General features: G+C 44.2%; 1 protein-coding gene across 1 annotated transcript in view; it reads left to right on the top strand.

The window, feature by feature from the left end:
- The window catches only part of washc5 (WASH complex subunit 5), a 77,601-nt gene that overhangs the window by 38,593 nt on the left and 22,728 nt on the right, over window positions 1-16,280 (top strand). The window contains exons 16-26 of the mRNA XM_064946865.1: window positions 113-253; window positions 1,384-1,464; window positions 3,210-3,311; window positions 4,616-4,795; window positions 5,937-6,061; window positions 6,532-6,694; window positions 7,808-7,910; window positions 9,236-9,315; window positions 10,012-10,115; window positions 12,167-12,296; window positions 13,715-13,811. Of these exons, the coding sequence (XP_064802937.1) occupies window positions 113-253; window positions 1,384-1,464; window positions 3,210-3,311; window positions 4,616-4,795; window positions 5,937-6,061; window positions 6,532-6,694; window positions 7,808-7,910; window positions 9,236-9,315; window positions 10,012-10,115; window positions 12,167-12,296; window positions 13,715-13,811 (1,306 nt within the window). The remainder of the gene's footprint in view (window positions 1-112; window positions 254-1,383; window positions 1,465-3,209; window positions 3,312-4,615; window positions 4,796-5,936; window positions 6,062-6,531; window positions 6,695-7,807; window positions 7,911-9,235; window positions 9,316-10,011; window positions 10,116-12,166; window positions 12,297-13,714; window positions 13,812-16,280) is intronic.

Here is a 16,280-nt window from a genome sequence, read left to right as displayed (position 1 = left end):
CCCTAGTCTCTACTCTCTACCCCCAGTCCCTGCTCTGACTCCTTACTCCCCAACCCAACCCTCTACAGATCATCATACCTAAGAGCATGTTGTTTCCTCTACTCTCCACTAGGTGTTGCAGATCATCCCCGAGAGCATGTTCACCTCCCTAGCTAAGATCATCAAGCTGCAGATTCATGCCATCATGGAAGTTCCCACCAGACTGGACAAGGACAAGCTGAAGGACTACGCCCAGCTGGGGGCTCGCTACGAGGTCAGAGGTTGTTTTAGAGACTACTTATGGTCTCTGTGTCAATCAGTAGGAAGAGCATGGTGCTTGCGATGACAACGGTTGTGGGTTCGATTCCCGCTGGGGCCACCCAATAGAAAGATTTATGCACACATGACTGTTAGTGTCTTTGTATAAAAGTGTCTGCTCAATGGCAGATGTAGTGACTATAACTAGGACCTATAGCAGTGACTATAACTAGGACCTATAGCAGTGACTATAACTAGGACCTATAGCAGTGACTATAACTAGGACCTATAGCAGTGACTATAACTAGGACCTGTAGCAGTGACTATAACTAGGACCTGTAGCAGTGACTATAACTAGGACCTATAGCAGTGACTATAACTAGGACCTGTAGCAGTGACTATAACTAGGACCTGTAGCAGTGACTAGAACTAGGACCTGTAGCAGTGACTAGAACTAGGACCTGTAGCAGTGACTAGAACTAGGACCTGTAGCAGTGACTAGAACTAGGACCTGTACTATAACTAGGACCTGTAGTAGTGACTATAACTAGGACCTATAGTAGTGACTATAACTAGGACCTATACTATAACTAGGACCTATAGCAGTGACTATAACTAGGATCTATAGCAGTGACTATAACTAGGATCTATAGCAGTGACTATAACTAGGATCTATAGCAGTGACTATAACTAGGATCTATAGCAGTGACTATAACTTGGACCTATAGCAGTGACTATAACTAGGACCTATAGCAGTGACTATAACTAGGACCTATAGCAGTGACTATAACTTGGACCTGTAGCAGTGACTATAACCTGTAGCAGTGACTATAACCTGTAGCAGTGACTATAACCTGTACTAGTGACTATAACCTATAGTAGTGACTGCAACTAGGACCTATAGTAGTGACTGCAACTAGGACCTATAGTAGTGACTGCAACTAGGAGCTAGAGTTTCCCTGACTAGGTTCCCTGGCCCCTAACTGAGCAGAGGGAGCAGATGATCACTGAGTCTCCCCCAACCGTTCCTCTCTGGCTCAAAGGAACAGTGTTCTGTGAGAGGCAGCGTTCTGTGAGGTGAGGGGCAGCGGGTTTTCTACAGCTGAACATCCTGGACTTGTTATTTTGTTCCTGATGTTCTCACAGGTTGCCAAACTCACCCACGCCATCTCCATCTTTACTGAAGGGATTCTGATGATGAAGACGACTCTGGTTGGAATCATCAAGGTCAGTTGTTCAACTAAAACGGGTTTGTGCAACTGTTGTTTTTAGATACATTGACGGCAGTGTCGTGTCTTTGGCTCTGCCAGATTAAGTGATATGACATGCTATTCTATAAAATAATTTCTCCGTAATTAATATTAGCTGATTGAGCTAATCATGTAAATGTAATTAACTGGAGTCGGGGCACCACAAAATAATATTTATAGAGCTGTTATCTTCTGAATAAACTCTTAAAGACACATTTTTTTTAAATATTTTACATCAATCGCATTCAATATTAATCGTCACCTTATAATTCAGTCTCATCTGAAAGTTGTAAATTCTTCACAAACCCTGGCTAGCAAGTTGAATCTGCAATACAAAATTGGGTTTATTTATTTACTAAATACCTAACTAATCACACAGAATTACACATCCACATAATTAAATCATAACTTGATGACAAATTACGTCATAAAGGAAAACGTCCCGAGCGGAACAGATATGACAGCTTGTTACACAAAAGAAAAGGGGCTGGGTTTAAGTGAAAGAGCGGGAAGACTGAGGAACAAAGGAAAGAAGCTGTTCTATCGTAAATACAGTATCAGATGCATTCTAAATTACCACCCATATGGAAAAGGAAAATGCAATCAATATTTACTCTGAGCTGCGCTTCGGTAGTTTGGTGGTAGATGGAAGGCCGTGTTGCCAAACCGAGTCCTTTGTCTTTTGAAGAATGTCTGTGATGGTCAATTGGATACTTTGTAGTAACGTCGTTGTGTGGTGGACGGGATACTCTGTCTGTTCCTTCCTAACCTGCGTTTGCAGCTGTTGTTGCTAACTCGATGGCTAGGAGGTATCACTTCTGTAGTGAATAAGAGTTCAAAGTGCATACCATTCGCAACCAAAGCTCACGCTGATGTTGGCTTTGTTCTGGGGTTATTATCTGAACCATTCTGAGATCGGACTATCGTCCTCACATCCTCGGAACAGGAGGTTATATTGTCGTCAAGGCTTTATATAGGAAGGGAGAGGAGGGCGTGTTTGAAAGGTTTTATAGCCCATGTCCCTTCACAGGGGCGGGCCACTGATAGGGCTCTGCTCAATCTTATGAAAACCCAAATCTCACATTTTAGAAGCTAATATCACATTTCATCCTATAACGAATATTTTCATATTCAAACATTTAAATTGAACAACAATTCCATGTGAATCCGATAACTCTGATGTGTAGACTTTCCACTGTAGAGTTTGTCATCTTATCATTGGTGAGAATGTCTCAGATGACAACCGAACTGACATCATATTCATTAAGTACCACCGCATATGTTGAACTGGTCGGATTACCAGAATATAGTTCATTTCCCTCCACCTTCCGATGTTCCCAGAATCTCTATGTTAACCAAGGGGTTTGCAAATGTAACCTCAGTAGGGTAGAGAAAGGAAAAAGGGGGAAAGAGGTATTTATGACTGTCATAAACCCACCCCCCAGGCCAGCGTCATGACAGCAGGTAGCCTAGTGGTTAGAGCGTTGGGCCAGTAATCAAAAGGTTGGTAGATCAAATCCCCGAGCTTACCAAAAAGCAGTCATTCTGCCCCTGAACAAGGCAGTTTACCCGCTGTTCCCCGGTAGGCCGTCATTGTAAATAAGAATTTGTTCCTAACTGACTTGCCTAGTTAAATAAAGACGAAATAAAATAAAAATATATCTTTATAACTGAGAAAATGTGTCTAAATGCAGAAGTCTTATTTTAATGGCGTCTCTTCAGGTGGATCCCAAGCAGCTCCTGGAAGATGGTATCAGGAAGGAGTTGGTGAGAAGAGTAGCCTACGCTCTACACAAAGGACTTATCTTTAACCCCAAGGCTAAGGTGAGATAGTAGCCTACGCAAAGGACTTATCTTTAACCCCAAGGCTAAGGTGAGATGGTAGCCTACGCTCTACACAAAGGACTTATCTTTAACCCCAAGACTAAGGTGAGAAGAGTAGCCTACGCTCTACACAAAGGACTTATCTTTAACCCCAAGGCTAAGGTGAGATAGTAGCCTACGCTCTACACAAAGGACTTATCTTTAACCCCAAGGCTAAGGTGAGATAGTAGCCTACGCTCTACACAAAGGACTTATCTTTAACCCCAAGGCTAAGGTGAGATAGTAGCCTACGCTCTACACAAAGGACTTATCTTTAACCCCAAGGCTAAGGTGAGATAGTAGCCTTCGCTCTACACAAAGGACTTATCTTTAACCCCAAGGCTAAGGTGAGATAGTAGCCTACGCTCTACACAAAGGACTTATCTATAACCCCAAGGCTAAGGTGAGATAGTAGACTACGCTCTACACAAAGGACTTATCTATAACCCCAAGGCTAAGGTGAGATAGTAGCCTACGCTCCACACAAAGGACTTATCTTTAACCCCAAGGCTAAGGTGAGATGGTAGCCTTCGCTCTACACAAAGAACTTATCTTTAACCCCAAGGCTAAGGTGAGATAGTAGCCTACGCTCTACACAAAGGACTTATCTTTAACCCCAAGGCTAAGGTGAGATAGTAGCCTACGCTCCACACAAAGGACTTATCTTTAACCCCAAGGCTAAGGTGAGATAGTAGCCTACGCTCTACACAAAGGACTTATCTATAACCCCAAGGCTGAGAGGAGATATCTGACCATAACACAACACAATATCAACCGTTCTGAGGGGCTTCCGAGTGGCGCAGTGGTCTAAGGCACAGTCCCTAGTTCGATTACGGGCTGTATCATAGCCAACCGGGATTGGGAGTCCCGTAAGGTGGCGCACAATTGGCCCAGCGTCGTCCGGGGTTTGACTGTTCATTGTAAATAAGAATTGTTTCTTAACTGACTTGCCTAGTTAAATAAAGGTTACATTTAAAAAATAAGTCCACAGTACCATTCAGCACAAGGTTAACCGTCACTTTCAAAAACTTTACTTTCACTGTCTGAAGTATCAGTTTGTTCAGATTTTTATTCGTGACAGAATACAAAACAAAGTTGTCTGCTAACTTGAATTTTTTTTTTTTTATGAAGTGTTACAGAATATTTAATCCTGGTAAATGTCATTTCTCATCACCTGGTAAAGACCAGTGAGTTGATGCCGAAGCTGAAGGAGTGTTACAGAATATTAAATCCTGGTAAATGTCATTTCTCACCACCTGGTAAAGACCAGTGAGTTGATGCCGAAGCTGAAGGAGATGGCGGCCACCATGGACGGATTCTACCGGTCCTTTGAGTACATCCAGGATTACGTCTCCATCTACGGCCTGAAGATCTGGCAGGAGGAGGTCTCTCGTATCATCAACTACAACGTGGAGCAGGAGTGCAACAGCTTCCTACGCACCAAGGTTTGACCTTTTAAATGGTCACATGACCTCTTTCTCACTGGGTCTGGTTGATTCCTTGTATCCCTTTTTTTATATATAGTCACATGACCTCTTTCTCACTGGGTCTGGTTGATTCCTTGTATCCTTGTTTTTATATATGGTCACATGACCTCTTTCTCACTGGGTCTGGTTGATTCCTTGTATCCCCTTTTTATATATAGTCACATGACCTCTTTCTCACTGGGTCTGGTTGATTCCTTGTATCCCCTTTTTATATATAGTCACATGACCTCTTTCTCACTGGGTCTGGTTGATTCCTTGTATCCTTTTTTTATATATAGTCACATGACCTCTTTCTCACTGGGTCTGGTTGATTCCTTGTATCCCCTTTTTATATATAGTCACATGACCTCTTTCTCACTGGGTCTGGTTGATTCCTTGTATCCCCTTTTTATATATAGTCACATGACCTCTTTCTCACTAGGTCTGGTTGATTCCTTGTATCCCCTTTTTATATATAGTCACATGACCTCTTTCTCACTGGGTCTGGTTGATTCCTTGTATCCCCTTTTTATATATGGTCACATGACCTCTTTCTCACTGGGTCTGGTTGATTCCTTGTATCCCCTTTTTATATATGGTCACATGACCTCTTTCTCACTGGGTCTGGTTGATTCCTTGTATCCCCTTTTTATATATAGTCACATGACCTCTTTCTCACTGGGTCTGGTTGATTCCTTGTATCCCCTTTTTTTAAATACAGTGGGGCAAAAATGTATTTAGTCAGCCACCAATTGTGCAAGTTCTCCCACTTAAAAAGATGAGAGGCCTGTAATTTTCATCATAGGCACACTTCAACTATGACAGACAAAATGAGAAGAAAAATCCAGAAAATCACATTTGTAGGATTTTTTTGTAATGAATTTATTTGCAAATTATGGTGGAAAATAAGTAAGGGGTTGTCTACGGTAGAGGGGCTGTCTACGGTAGAGGGGCTATATACAGTATATATTAGCTTGTTGAATCAGGTTAGTTACATCTGGGGGTTGGATTGAAAACCTACAGGAGAGTAGCTCTCCAGAGACAGGGTTGGGAGAGCCCTGGTTTCAATGAATATACGTACTATTTAAACGGCTGCTGTTCACCTCTTTGTGTTTCTTAGATCCAGGATTGGCAGAGTGTGTACCAGTCGACCCATATCCCCATACCCAAGTTCCCCGCGGTCGATGATTCGGCCACCTTCATCGGACGACTCTGTAGAGAGATCCTCCGCATCACAGACCCCAAGTAGGTATCTCTCTCTCTCTCTCCATGTCACCTTGGTGGCATCAGTCTGTTAGCTTGTAGCTACACTACCTACTCATTCAAGAGTATTTCTTTATTTATTTAAAAAAAACTGTTTTCTACATTGTAGGATAATAGTGAAGACATCAACACTATGAAATAACACATATGGAATCATGTAGTAACCTGACAAAAAAAATGTGATAGCCACGCTTTGCCTTGATGACAGCTTTGAACACTCTTGGCATTCTCTCAACCAGCTTCACCTGGAATGATTTTCCAACAGTCATCAAGACAAAGGGTGGCTATTTGAAGATTTTAATTATGGAAGGTAGCGTTGGTGTTCTTCAATAACATGGCGGTAACATGGTAGAGGATGTCTGTTTTTTTTTGGGGGGGGGGGGTGTACTCTCTTCTCAGTGCTTTTAATATGTCTTCATGCAAAGCCTTCACCTGTTACCTGTGTTTCCCAGAGTGACGTGCTACATGGACCAGTTGAACACCTGGTACGACCTGAAGACCCACCAGGAGGTGACCAACAAACGTCTGTTCTCTGAGATACAGGACACCCTGGGGACCTTCGGCCTCAACGGGCTGGACAGGCTGCTCTGCTTCATGATGGTCAAGGAACTGCAGGTCACGTGATGTTATGAAACCCAGCCTGCCAGCCTATCAACACTACTCTGTTAGGATGCTATGGAATGTACTTCTGCAGTCCTAACAACTATCTAACCTTTTTAATTTTAACCAGGTTAACCTTTTTAATTTAACCAGGTTAACCTTTTTCATTTTGACCAGGTTAACCTTTTTCATTTTGACCAGGTTAACCTTTTTCATTTTGACCAGGTTAACCTTTTTCATTTTGACCAGGTTAACCTTTTTCATTTTGACCAGGTTAACCTTTTTCATTTTAACCAGGTTAACCTTTTTCATTTTAACCAGGTTAACCTTTTTCATTTTAACCAGGTTAACCTTTTTCATTTTGACCAGGTTAACCTTTTTCATTTTGACCAGGTTAACCTTTTTCATTTTGACCAGGTTAACCTTTTTCATTTTGACCAGGTTAACCTTTTTCATTTTGACCAGGTTCACCTTTTTCATTTTGACCAGGTTCACCTTTTTCATTTTGACCAGGTTCACCTTTTTCATTTTGACCAGGTTAACCTTTTTCATTTTGACCAGGTTGCCCCATTTTGACTTCAAACAATCACGATATTGAGGTCAATATCAGTGTGCTGTTATATTTTAATACAGATACTGTCGTTCGTAGCTTCACTTTTCTGTTCGAGACAACGCCGCTCCTTATCATTCAACAAGCACATATTGCAGTGTGACTCGGCTCACCTGTGTTAGCCTGGTTCCTCTAGGTTTCTTCCTAGGTTTTGGCCTTTCTAGGGAGTTATTCCTAGCCACCGTGCTTCAACACCTGCATTGCTTGCTGTTTGGGGGTTTTAGGCTGTGTTTCTGTACAGCACTTTGAGATATCAGCTGATGTACGAAGGGCTTTATAAATACATTTGATTGATTGATTCTACAGCTTATCATAAGATACTCTACCTCAGGCGAGCAAAACCTTAGACACTTATGCATAGTCCACCACTTTGAGATATCAGCTGATGTACGAAGGGCTATATAAATACATTTTATTTTGATTTTAAATTTTAGAATCATTCAAGTGTTGCCGTTCGTTATTTGCTTCCCCTTCAAGGTTCCGTAACACGACAGGGTTTTGTTTTTGGTTTCCGTTAGAACTTCCTGTCGGTGTTCCAGAAGACCATCCTGAGAGACAAGGCTATGGTGGATGTCTTTAAAGCCATGCTGAGCGCTGTCAATCCCGTCCAAGGTATTGTGGGTAGGTATCAACAGCACAGGAAGGACTCTTCATCAGGGTTGTGTTCATCATTAGGTTATACAATGGAAAACATTTTTTAAACGATTTGCAGCGGGAAAACAAAAAAAAATGACTGCTTCTTATTGAGACAAATCCAGGAAGTCCCTCCCCTGTTTCAGTCATTATGACCAGGGAACATTAGGCTCCCACTGAACAAGACCCAGAGATGATGACCAGGGAACATTAGGCTCCCACTGAACAGGAGATGATGACCAGGGAACATTAGGCTCCCACTGAACAGGAGATGGTGACCAGGGAACATTAGGCTCCCGCTAAACAGGAGATGATGACCAGGGAACATTAGGCTCCCACTGAACAAGACCCAGAGATGATAACCAGGGAACATTAGGCTCCCACTGAACAGGAGATGATGACCAGGAAACATTAGGCTCCCGCTGAACAGGAGATGATGACCAGGGAACATTAGGCTCCCACTGAACAGGAGATGATGACCAGGGAACATTAGGCTCCCACTGAACAGGAGATGATGACCAGGGAACATTAGGCTCCCACTGAACAGGAGATGATGACCAGGGAACATTAGGCTCCCACTGAACAGGAGATGATGACCAGGGAACATTAGGCTCCCACTGAACAGGAGATGATGACCAGGGAACATTAGGCTCCCACTGAACAGGAGATGATGACCAGGGAACATTAGGCTCCCACTGAACAGGAGATGATGACCAGGGAACATTAGGCTCCCACTGAACAGGAGATGATGACCAGGGAACATTAGGCTCCCACTGAACAGGAGATGATGACCAGGGAACATTAGGCTCCCACTAAACAGGAGATGGTGACCAGGGAACATTAGGCTCCCACTAAACAGGAGATGATGACCAGGGAACATTAGGCTCCCACTGAACAGGAGATGATGACCAGGGAACATTAGGCTCCCGCTGAACAGGAGATGATGACCAGGGAACATTAGGCTCCCGCTGAACAGGAGATGATGACCAGGGAACATTAGGCTCCCACTGAACAGGAGATGATGACCAGGGAACATTAGGCTCCCGCTGAACAGGAGATGATGACCAGGGAACATTAGGCTCCCACTAAACAGGAGATAATGACCAGGGAACATTAGGCTCCAGCTGAACAAGACCCAGAGATGATGACCAGGGAACATTAGGCTCCCACTAAACAAGAGCCAGATATTATGACCAGGGAACATTAGGCTCCCACTAGACAGGAGATGATGACCAGGGAACATTTTGCTCTGGATATGACTGTCCAAGGCCATCATCACTCACCGTTGCATTTCTTTGTCTTCTTTCTGTCAGCAAATGCCAGTAAAGGCTATGCCAACGCTGTGGCCAAAACACAGAAGATCTGGGGTCCGTACCTGGAGTCCATCATGAAGGTACTGTGTTTCAGTGAACTGTTTCAGCAACACCAACCAGTAGACTGTTTCAGCAACACCAACATAATGTTGTGAGCAACACAACCTCCACGTTCAGTGATCGGTCTCTAGATGACTATAATCATAGAGGGGTGACACGGTGCAGAGCCTGTTGTCGTGGTAACACACAGGTACACCTCCAATTGACTTAAATTATGTCAATTAGCCTATCGGAAGCTTCTAAAGCGGTGACATCATTTTCCAAGCTGTTTAAAGGCACAGTCAACTAAATGTATGTAAACTTCTGACCCACTGAAATTGTGATACAGTGAATTATAAGTGAAATAATCTGTCTGTAAACAATTGTTGGAAAAATGACTTGTGTCAGGCACAAAGTAGATGTCCGAACCGACTTGACAAAACTATAGTTTGTTAACAAGACATTTGTGGAGTGGTTGAAAAACAAGTTTTAATGACTCCAACCTAAGTGTCTGGAAACTTCCGACTTCAGCTGTGCACCTCGAGGTTTATTACAAGTTGAGCTAAACGCTGAATTGCAGTATACAGACAAAAAGGGAGATCAAAGTGACTCAAAGAAAAGTCTAGAAGTTTCTCGAGGTCTATATACCCTCCTCCCACAACCGGGGAGGCCAGAGGGGGGGGGGGGGGGGTTTCAATCCCTGTGTGGGAAGTGAACACGGGTTTATTTTTCCTCAGGTTGGTCAGATGCAGATCCTGAGGCAACAGATCGCCAACGAGTTGAACTACTCCTGCAAGTTTGACTCCAAACACCTCGCCGCTGCTCTGGAAAACCTAAACAAGTCAGTTGCCCCCGTCTGAGAGGAAGTGTAGAGAGACATGACATATGTATACGTTATAAGACGTTATGAAGGCTCGTACATGCTTATTATGATAGGATGCTATACAGTGGCCCCTTCTGAGAGGAAGCATAGAGAGACATGACATATGTATACGTTATAAGACGTTATGAAGGCTCGTACATGCTTATTATGATAGGATGCTATACAGTGGCCCCTTCTGAGAGGAAGCATAGAGAGACATGACATATGTATATGTTATAAGACGTTATGAAGGCTCGTACATGCTTATTATAATTATTATGATAGGATGCTATACAGTGGCCCTGTCTGAGAGGATGCGTAGAGAGACATGACATATGTATATGTTATAAGACGTTATGAAGGCTCGTACATGCTTATTATAATTATTATGATAGGATGCTATACAGTGGCCCTGTCTGAGAGGATGCATAGAGAGACATGACATATGTATACGTTATAAGACGTTATGAAGGCTCGTACATGCTTATTATAATTATTATGATAGGATGCTATACAGTGGCCCCTTCTGAGAGGATGCATAGAGAGACATGACATATGTATACGTTATAAGACGTTATGAAGGCTCGTACATGCTTATTATAATTAATAAAGGATGATATACAGTGGCCCCTTCTGAGAGGAGGCATAGAGAGACATGACATATGTATACGTTATGAGACGTTATGAAGGCTCGTACATGCTTATTATAATTATTATGATAGGATGCTATACAGTGGCCCCTTCTGAGAGGATGCATAGAGAGACATGACATATGTATACGTTATAAGACGTTATGAAGGCTCGTACATGCTTATTATAATTAATAAAGGATGCTATACAGTGGCCCTGTCTGAGAGGATGCATAGAGAGACATGACATATGTATACGTTATAAGACGTTATGAAGGCTCGTACATGCTTATTATAATTAATTAAGGATGATATACAGTGGGGAGAACAAGTATTTGATACACTGCCTGATTGTGCAGGTTTTCCTACTTACAAAGCATGTAGAGGTCTGTAATGTTTATCATAGGTAATAATACACTTCAACTGTCGGAGACGGAATCTAAAACAAAAATCCCAGAAAATCACATTGTATGATTTTTAAAAAAAAAAGTAATTAATTAGCATTTTATTGCGCACATCAAATACTTGTTCTCCTCACTGTACCTGCAGGCTGTAAAAGTAAAAGGTGACCGTTCATTTGAAATGGAAAGAGTGATTGTTGCTTGTCATGAAAAGGGATGGCCTTTTTTTTCATCTGTAGACATGGAAACGTCATAACATATTTTTTGGTTTTCTTTGCTGTTTTTTCTTCAAATGTTTTATTTATATCCCACTTTATCTCTCCACGCTGTGTATGTGTCTTTCTCGTTGGTTTACCTGAGGCTGATGGGGATCTCCAAAGCTCACTGAGTCATGCAGCAAGGCCTAGGGCAGAGGCACTGAGACTAGTCGAGCTTAATGTCTCATTGTTTTTCTTTCTAACATATATGTTTCTACTAATTGGTCTTTTGACCAATCGGATCAGCTCTTTTTACCACTATTTGGTCTTTTGACCAATCGGATCAGCTCTTTTTACCACTATTTGGTCTTTTGACCAATCGGATCAGCTCTTTTTACCACTATTTGGTCTTTTGACCAATCGGATCAGCTCTTTTTACCACTATTTGGTCTTTTGACCAATCGGATCAGCTCTTTTACCACTATTTGGTCTTTTGACCAATCGGATCAGCTCTTTTACCACTTTTTTACCACTATTTGGTCTTTTGACCAATCGGATCAGCTCTTTTACCACTATTTGGTCTTTTGACCAATCGGATCAGCTCTTTTACCACTATTTGGTCTTTTGACCAATCGGATCAGCTCTTTTACCACTATTTGGTCTTTTGACCAACCGGATCAGCTCTTTTACCAGTAATTTGGCCTAAGAGTGTGAACCCGGTAAAGTAATGTCACTATAATAATTTGTGTCTGTCATTTTAAAGGGTGTGTTGAACAGTCAGGTGTCTGCTGTATCTACTGTAGGTCTCTACTGGCTGATATAGAAGCCCATTACCAGGACCCCAGCCTTCCATACCCCAAGGAGGACAACAACCTGCTGTATGAGATCACAGCCTCTCTGGAGGCAGCAGGCATTCATAACCCACTCAACAAGGTCTGGCTTCTAATTACTACTACTACTACTACTACTACTAGTACTGCTGCTGCTACTACTACTGCTACTACTGCTACTACTACTACTACTGCTACTAGTACTACTACATTCACAACCCACTCAACAAGGTCTGGCATCTAATTACTACTACTAGTACTACTAGTACTGCTGCTGCTACTACTACTGCTACTACTGCTACTACTACTACTGCTACTAGTACTACTACATTCACAACCCACTCAACAAGGTCTGGCTTCTAATTAGTACTACTACTACTGCTACTACTGCTACTACTACTGCTACTACTGCTACTACTACTACTGCTACTAGTACTACTACATTCACAACCCACTCAACAAGGTTGTGAATGTTTTGTACAACAGCTGATGAAACTAACCTGTTGTTTGTTCATGTCTACATCACAACTTAGCCCTCCCTTACTGCACCTGTTCTATATGTTGTAGATCTACAATACAACCCAGCACCTCCCTTACTGCACCTGTTCTATATGTTGTAGATCTACATCACAACTTAGCACCTCCCTTACTGCACCTGTTCTATATGTTGTAGATCTACAATACAACCCAGCACCTCCCTTACTTCACCTGTTCTATATGTTGTAGATCTACAATACAACCCAGCACCTCCCTTACTTCACCTGTTCTATATGTTGTAGATCTACAATACAACCCAGCACCTCCCTTACTTCACCTGGTCTATATGTGGTCCCTTACTTCACCTGTTCTATATGTTGTAGATCTACAATACAACCCAGCACCTCCCTTACTTCACCTGTTCTATATGTTGTAGATCTACAATACAACCCAGCACCTCCCTTACTTCACCTGGTCTATATGTGGTCCCTTACTTCACCTGTTCTATATGTTGTAGATCTACATTACAACCCAGCGCCTCCCTTAATGCACCTGTTCTATATGTTGTAGATCTACATTACAACCCAGCACCTCCCTTAATGCACCTGTTCTATATGTTGTAGATCTACATTACAACCCAGCACCTCCCTTACTGCACCTGTTCTATGTAATGTAGATCTACAGCATAACCCAGCGCCTCCCTTAATGCACCTGTTCTATATGTTGTAGATCTACATTACAACCCAGCGCCTCCCTTAATGCACCTGTTCTATATGTTGATCTACATTACAACCCAGCACCTCCCTTACTGCACCTGTTCTATATGTTGTAGATCTACATTACAACCAAGCACCTCCCTTACTTCACCTGTTCTATATGTTGTAGATCTACATTACAACCAAGCACCTCCCTTACTGCACCTGTTCTATATGTTGTAGATCTACATCACAACCAAGCACCTCCCTTACTGCACCTGTTCTATATGTTGTAGATCTACATTACAACCCAGCACCTCCCTTACGTCACCTGTTCTATATGTTGTAGATCTACATTACAACCAAGCGCCTGCCTTACTTTCCTATCGTCAACTTCCTCTTCATCATCGCTCAGCTGCCTAAACTGCAGTACAGCAAAAACCAAGGTGAGTTATGGTCAACTTTATTGATACTCACAGGGAAAATCAAGTTCAATTTGAATAAACTTTATTGATACTCACAGGGGAAATCAAGGTGAGTTATGGTCAACTTTATTGATACTCACAGGGGAAATCAAGGTCCGTTTGAATCAACTTTATTGATACTCACAGGGGAAATCAAGGTCAGTTTGAATCAACTTTATTGATACTCACAGGGGAAATCAAGGTCCGTTTGAATCAACTTTATTGATACTCACAGGGGAAATTCAATTTTTCATCATCATAATGACATATACACTGAGTATACAAAACATTAAGAACACCTGCTGTTTCCATGACATAGACTGGCCAGGTGAATCCAGGTGAAAGCTATGATCCCTTATTTATGTCACTTGTTAAATCCATTTCAATCTGTGATTTTTAAGCCTTGAATCAATTGAGACATGAATTGTGAATGTTTGCCATTCAGAGGGTGAATGGACAAGACAGAAGATTTAACTATCTTTAAAAAGGGTATGGTTTTAGGTACCAGGTACAGGTTTGGGTTCCCCTGGGTCCTGATGGTAGTAGGTACCAGGTAGAGGGCTGGTTTCCCCTGGGTCCTGATGGTATGGTAGTAGGTACCAGGTAGAGGGCTGGGTTCCCCTGGGTCCTGATGGTAGTAGGTACCAGGTAGAGGGCTGAGTTCCCCTGGGTCCTGATGGTAGTAGGTACCAGGTAGAGGGCTGGGTTCCCCTGGGTCCTGATGGTAGTAGGTACCAGGTAGAGGGCTGGGTTCCCCTGGGTCCTGATGGTAGTAGGTACCAGGTAGAGGGCTGGGTTCCCCTGGGTCCTGATGGTATGGTAGTAGGTACCAGGTAGAGGGCTGGGTTCCCCTGGGTCCTGATGGTAGTAGGTACCAGGTAGAGGGCTGGGTTCCCCTGGGTCCTGATGGTAGTAGGTACCAGGTAGAGGGGGCTGGGTTCCCCTGGGTCCTGATGGTAGTAGGTACCAGGTAGAGGGCTGGGTTCCCCTGGGTCCTGATGGTAGTAGGTACCAGGTAGAGGGCTGGGTTCCCCTGGGTCCTGATGGTAGTAGGTACCAGGTAGAGGGCTGGGTTCCCCTGGGTCCTGATGGTAGTAGGTACCAGGTAGAGGGCTGGGTTCCCCTGGGTCCTGATGGTATGGTAGTAGGTACCAGGTAGAGGGCTGGGTTCCCCTGGGTCCTGATGGTAGTAGGTACCAGGTAGAGGGCTGGGTTCCCCTGGGTCCTGATGGTATGGTAGTAGGTACCAGGTAGAGGGCTGGGTTCCCCTGGGTCCTGATGGTATGGTAGTAGGTACCAGGTAGAGGGCTGGGTTCCCCTGGGTCCTGATGGTAGTAGGTACCAGGTAGAGGGCTGGGTTCCCCTGGGTCCTGATGGTATGGTAGTAGGTACCAGGTAGAGGGCTGGGTTCCCCTGGGTCCTGATGGTATGGTAGTAGCTACCAGGTAGAGGGCTGGGTTCCCCTGGGTCCTGATGGTAGTAGGTACCAGGTAGAGGGCTGGGTTCCCCTGGGTCCTGATGGTAGTAGGTACCAGGTAGAGGGCTGGGTTCCCCTGGGTCCTGATGGTAGTAGGTACAGGTAGAGGGCTGGGTTCCCCTGGGTCCTGATGGTAGTAGGTACCAGGTAGAGGGCTGGGTTCCCCTGGGTCCTGATGATAGTAGGTACCAGGTAGAGGGCTGGGTTCCCCTGGGTCCGTATGGTAGTAGGTACCAGGTAGAGGGCTGGGTTCCCCTGGGTCCTGATGGTAGTAGGTACCAGGTAGAGGGCTGGGTTCCCCTGGGTCCTGATGGTAGTAGGTACCAGGTAGAGGGCTGGGTTCCCCTGGGTCCTGATGGTATGGTAGTAGGTACCAGGTAGAGGGCTGGGTTCCCCTGGGTCCTGATGGTAGTAGGTACCAGGTAGAGGGCTGGGTTCCCCTGGGTCCTGATGGTATGGTAGTAGGTACCAGGTAGAGGGCTGGGTTCCCCTGGGTCCTGATGGTAGTAGGTACCAGGTAGAGGGCTGGGTTCCCCTGGGTCCTGATGGTAGTAGGTACCAGGTAGAGGGCTGGGTTCCCCTGGGTCCTGATGGTATGGTAGTAGGTACCAGGTAGAGGGCTGGGTTCCCCTGGGTCCTGATGGTAGTAGGTACCAGGTAGAGGGCTGGGTTCCCCTGGGTCCTGATGGTAGTAGGTACCAGGTAGAGGGCTGGGTTCCCCTGGGTCCTGATGGTATGGTAGTAGGTACCAGGTAGAGGGCTGGGTTCCCCTGGGTCCTGATGGTATGGTAGTAGGTACCAGGTAGAGGGCTGGGTTCCCCTGGGTCCTGATGGTAGTAGGTACCAGGTAGAGGGCTGGGTTCCCCTGGGTCCTGATGGTATGGTAGTAGGTACCAGGTAGAGGGCTGGGTTCCCCTGGGTCCTGATGGTATGTTAGTAGCTACCAGGTAGAGGGCTGGGTTCCCCTGGGTCCT

The sequence above is a fragment of the Oncorhynchus masou genome, chromosome 29 (assembly GCF_036934945.1).
Source record: "Oncorhynchus masou masou isolate Uvic2021 chromosome 29, UVic_Omas_1.1, whole genome shotgun sequence".
Taxonomy (NCBI): Eukaryota; Metazoa; Chordata; class Actinopteri; order Salmoniformes; family Salmonidae; genus Oncorhynchus; species Oncorhynchus masou.
Note: the sequence above shows the minus strand (reverse complement) of the source record. Positions and strands in the feature narration are given on the sequence as shown.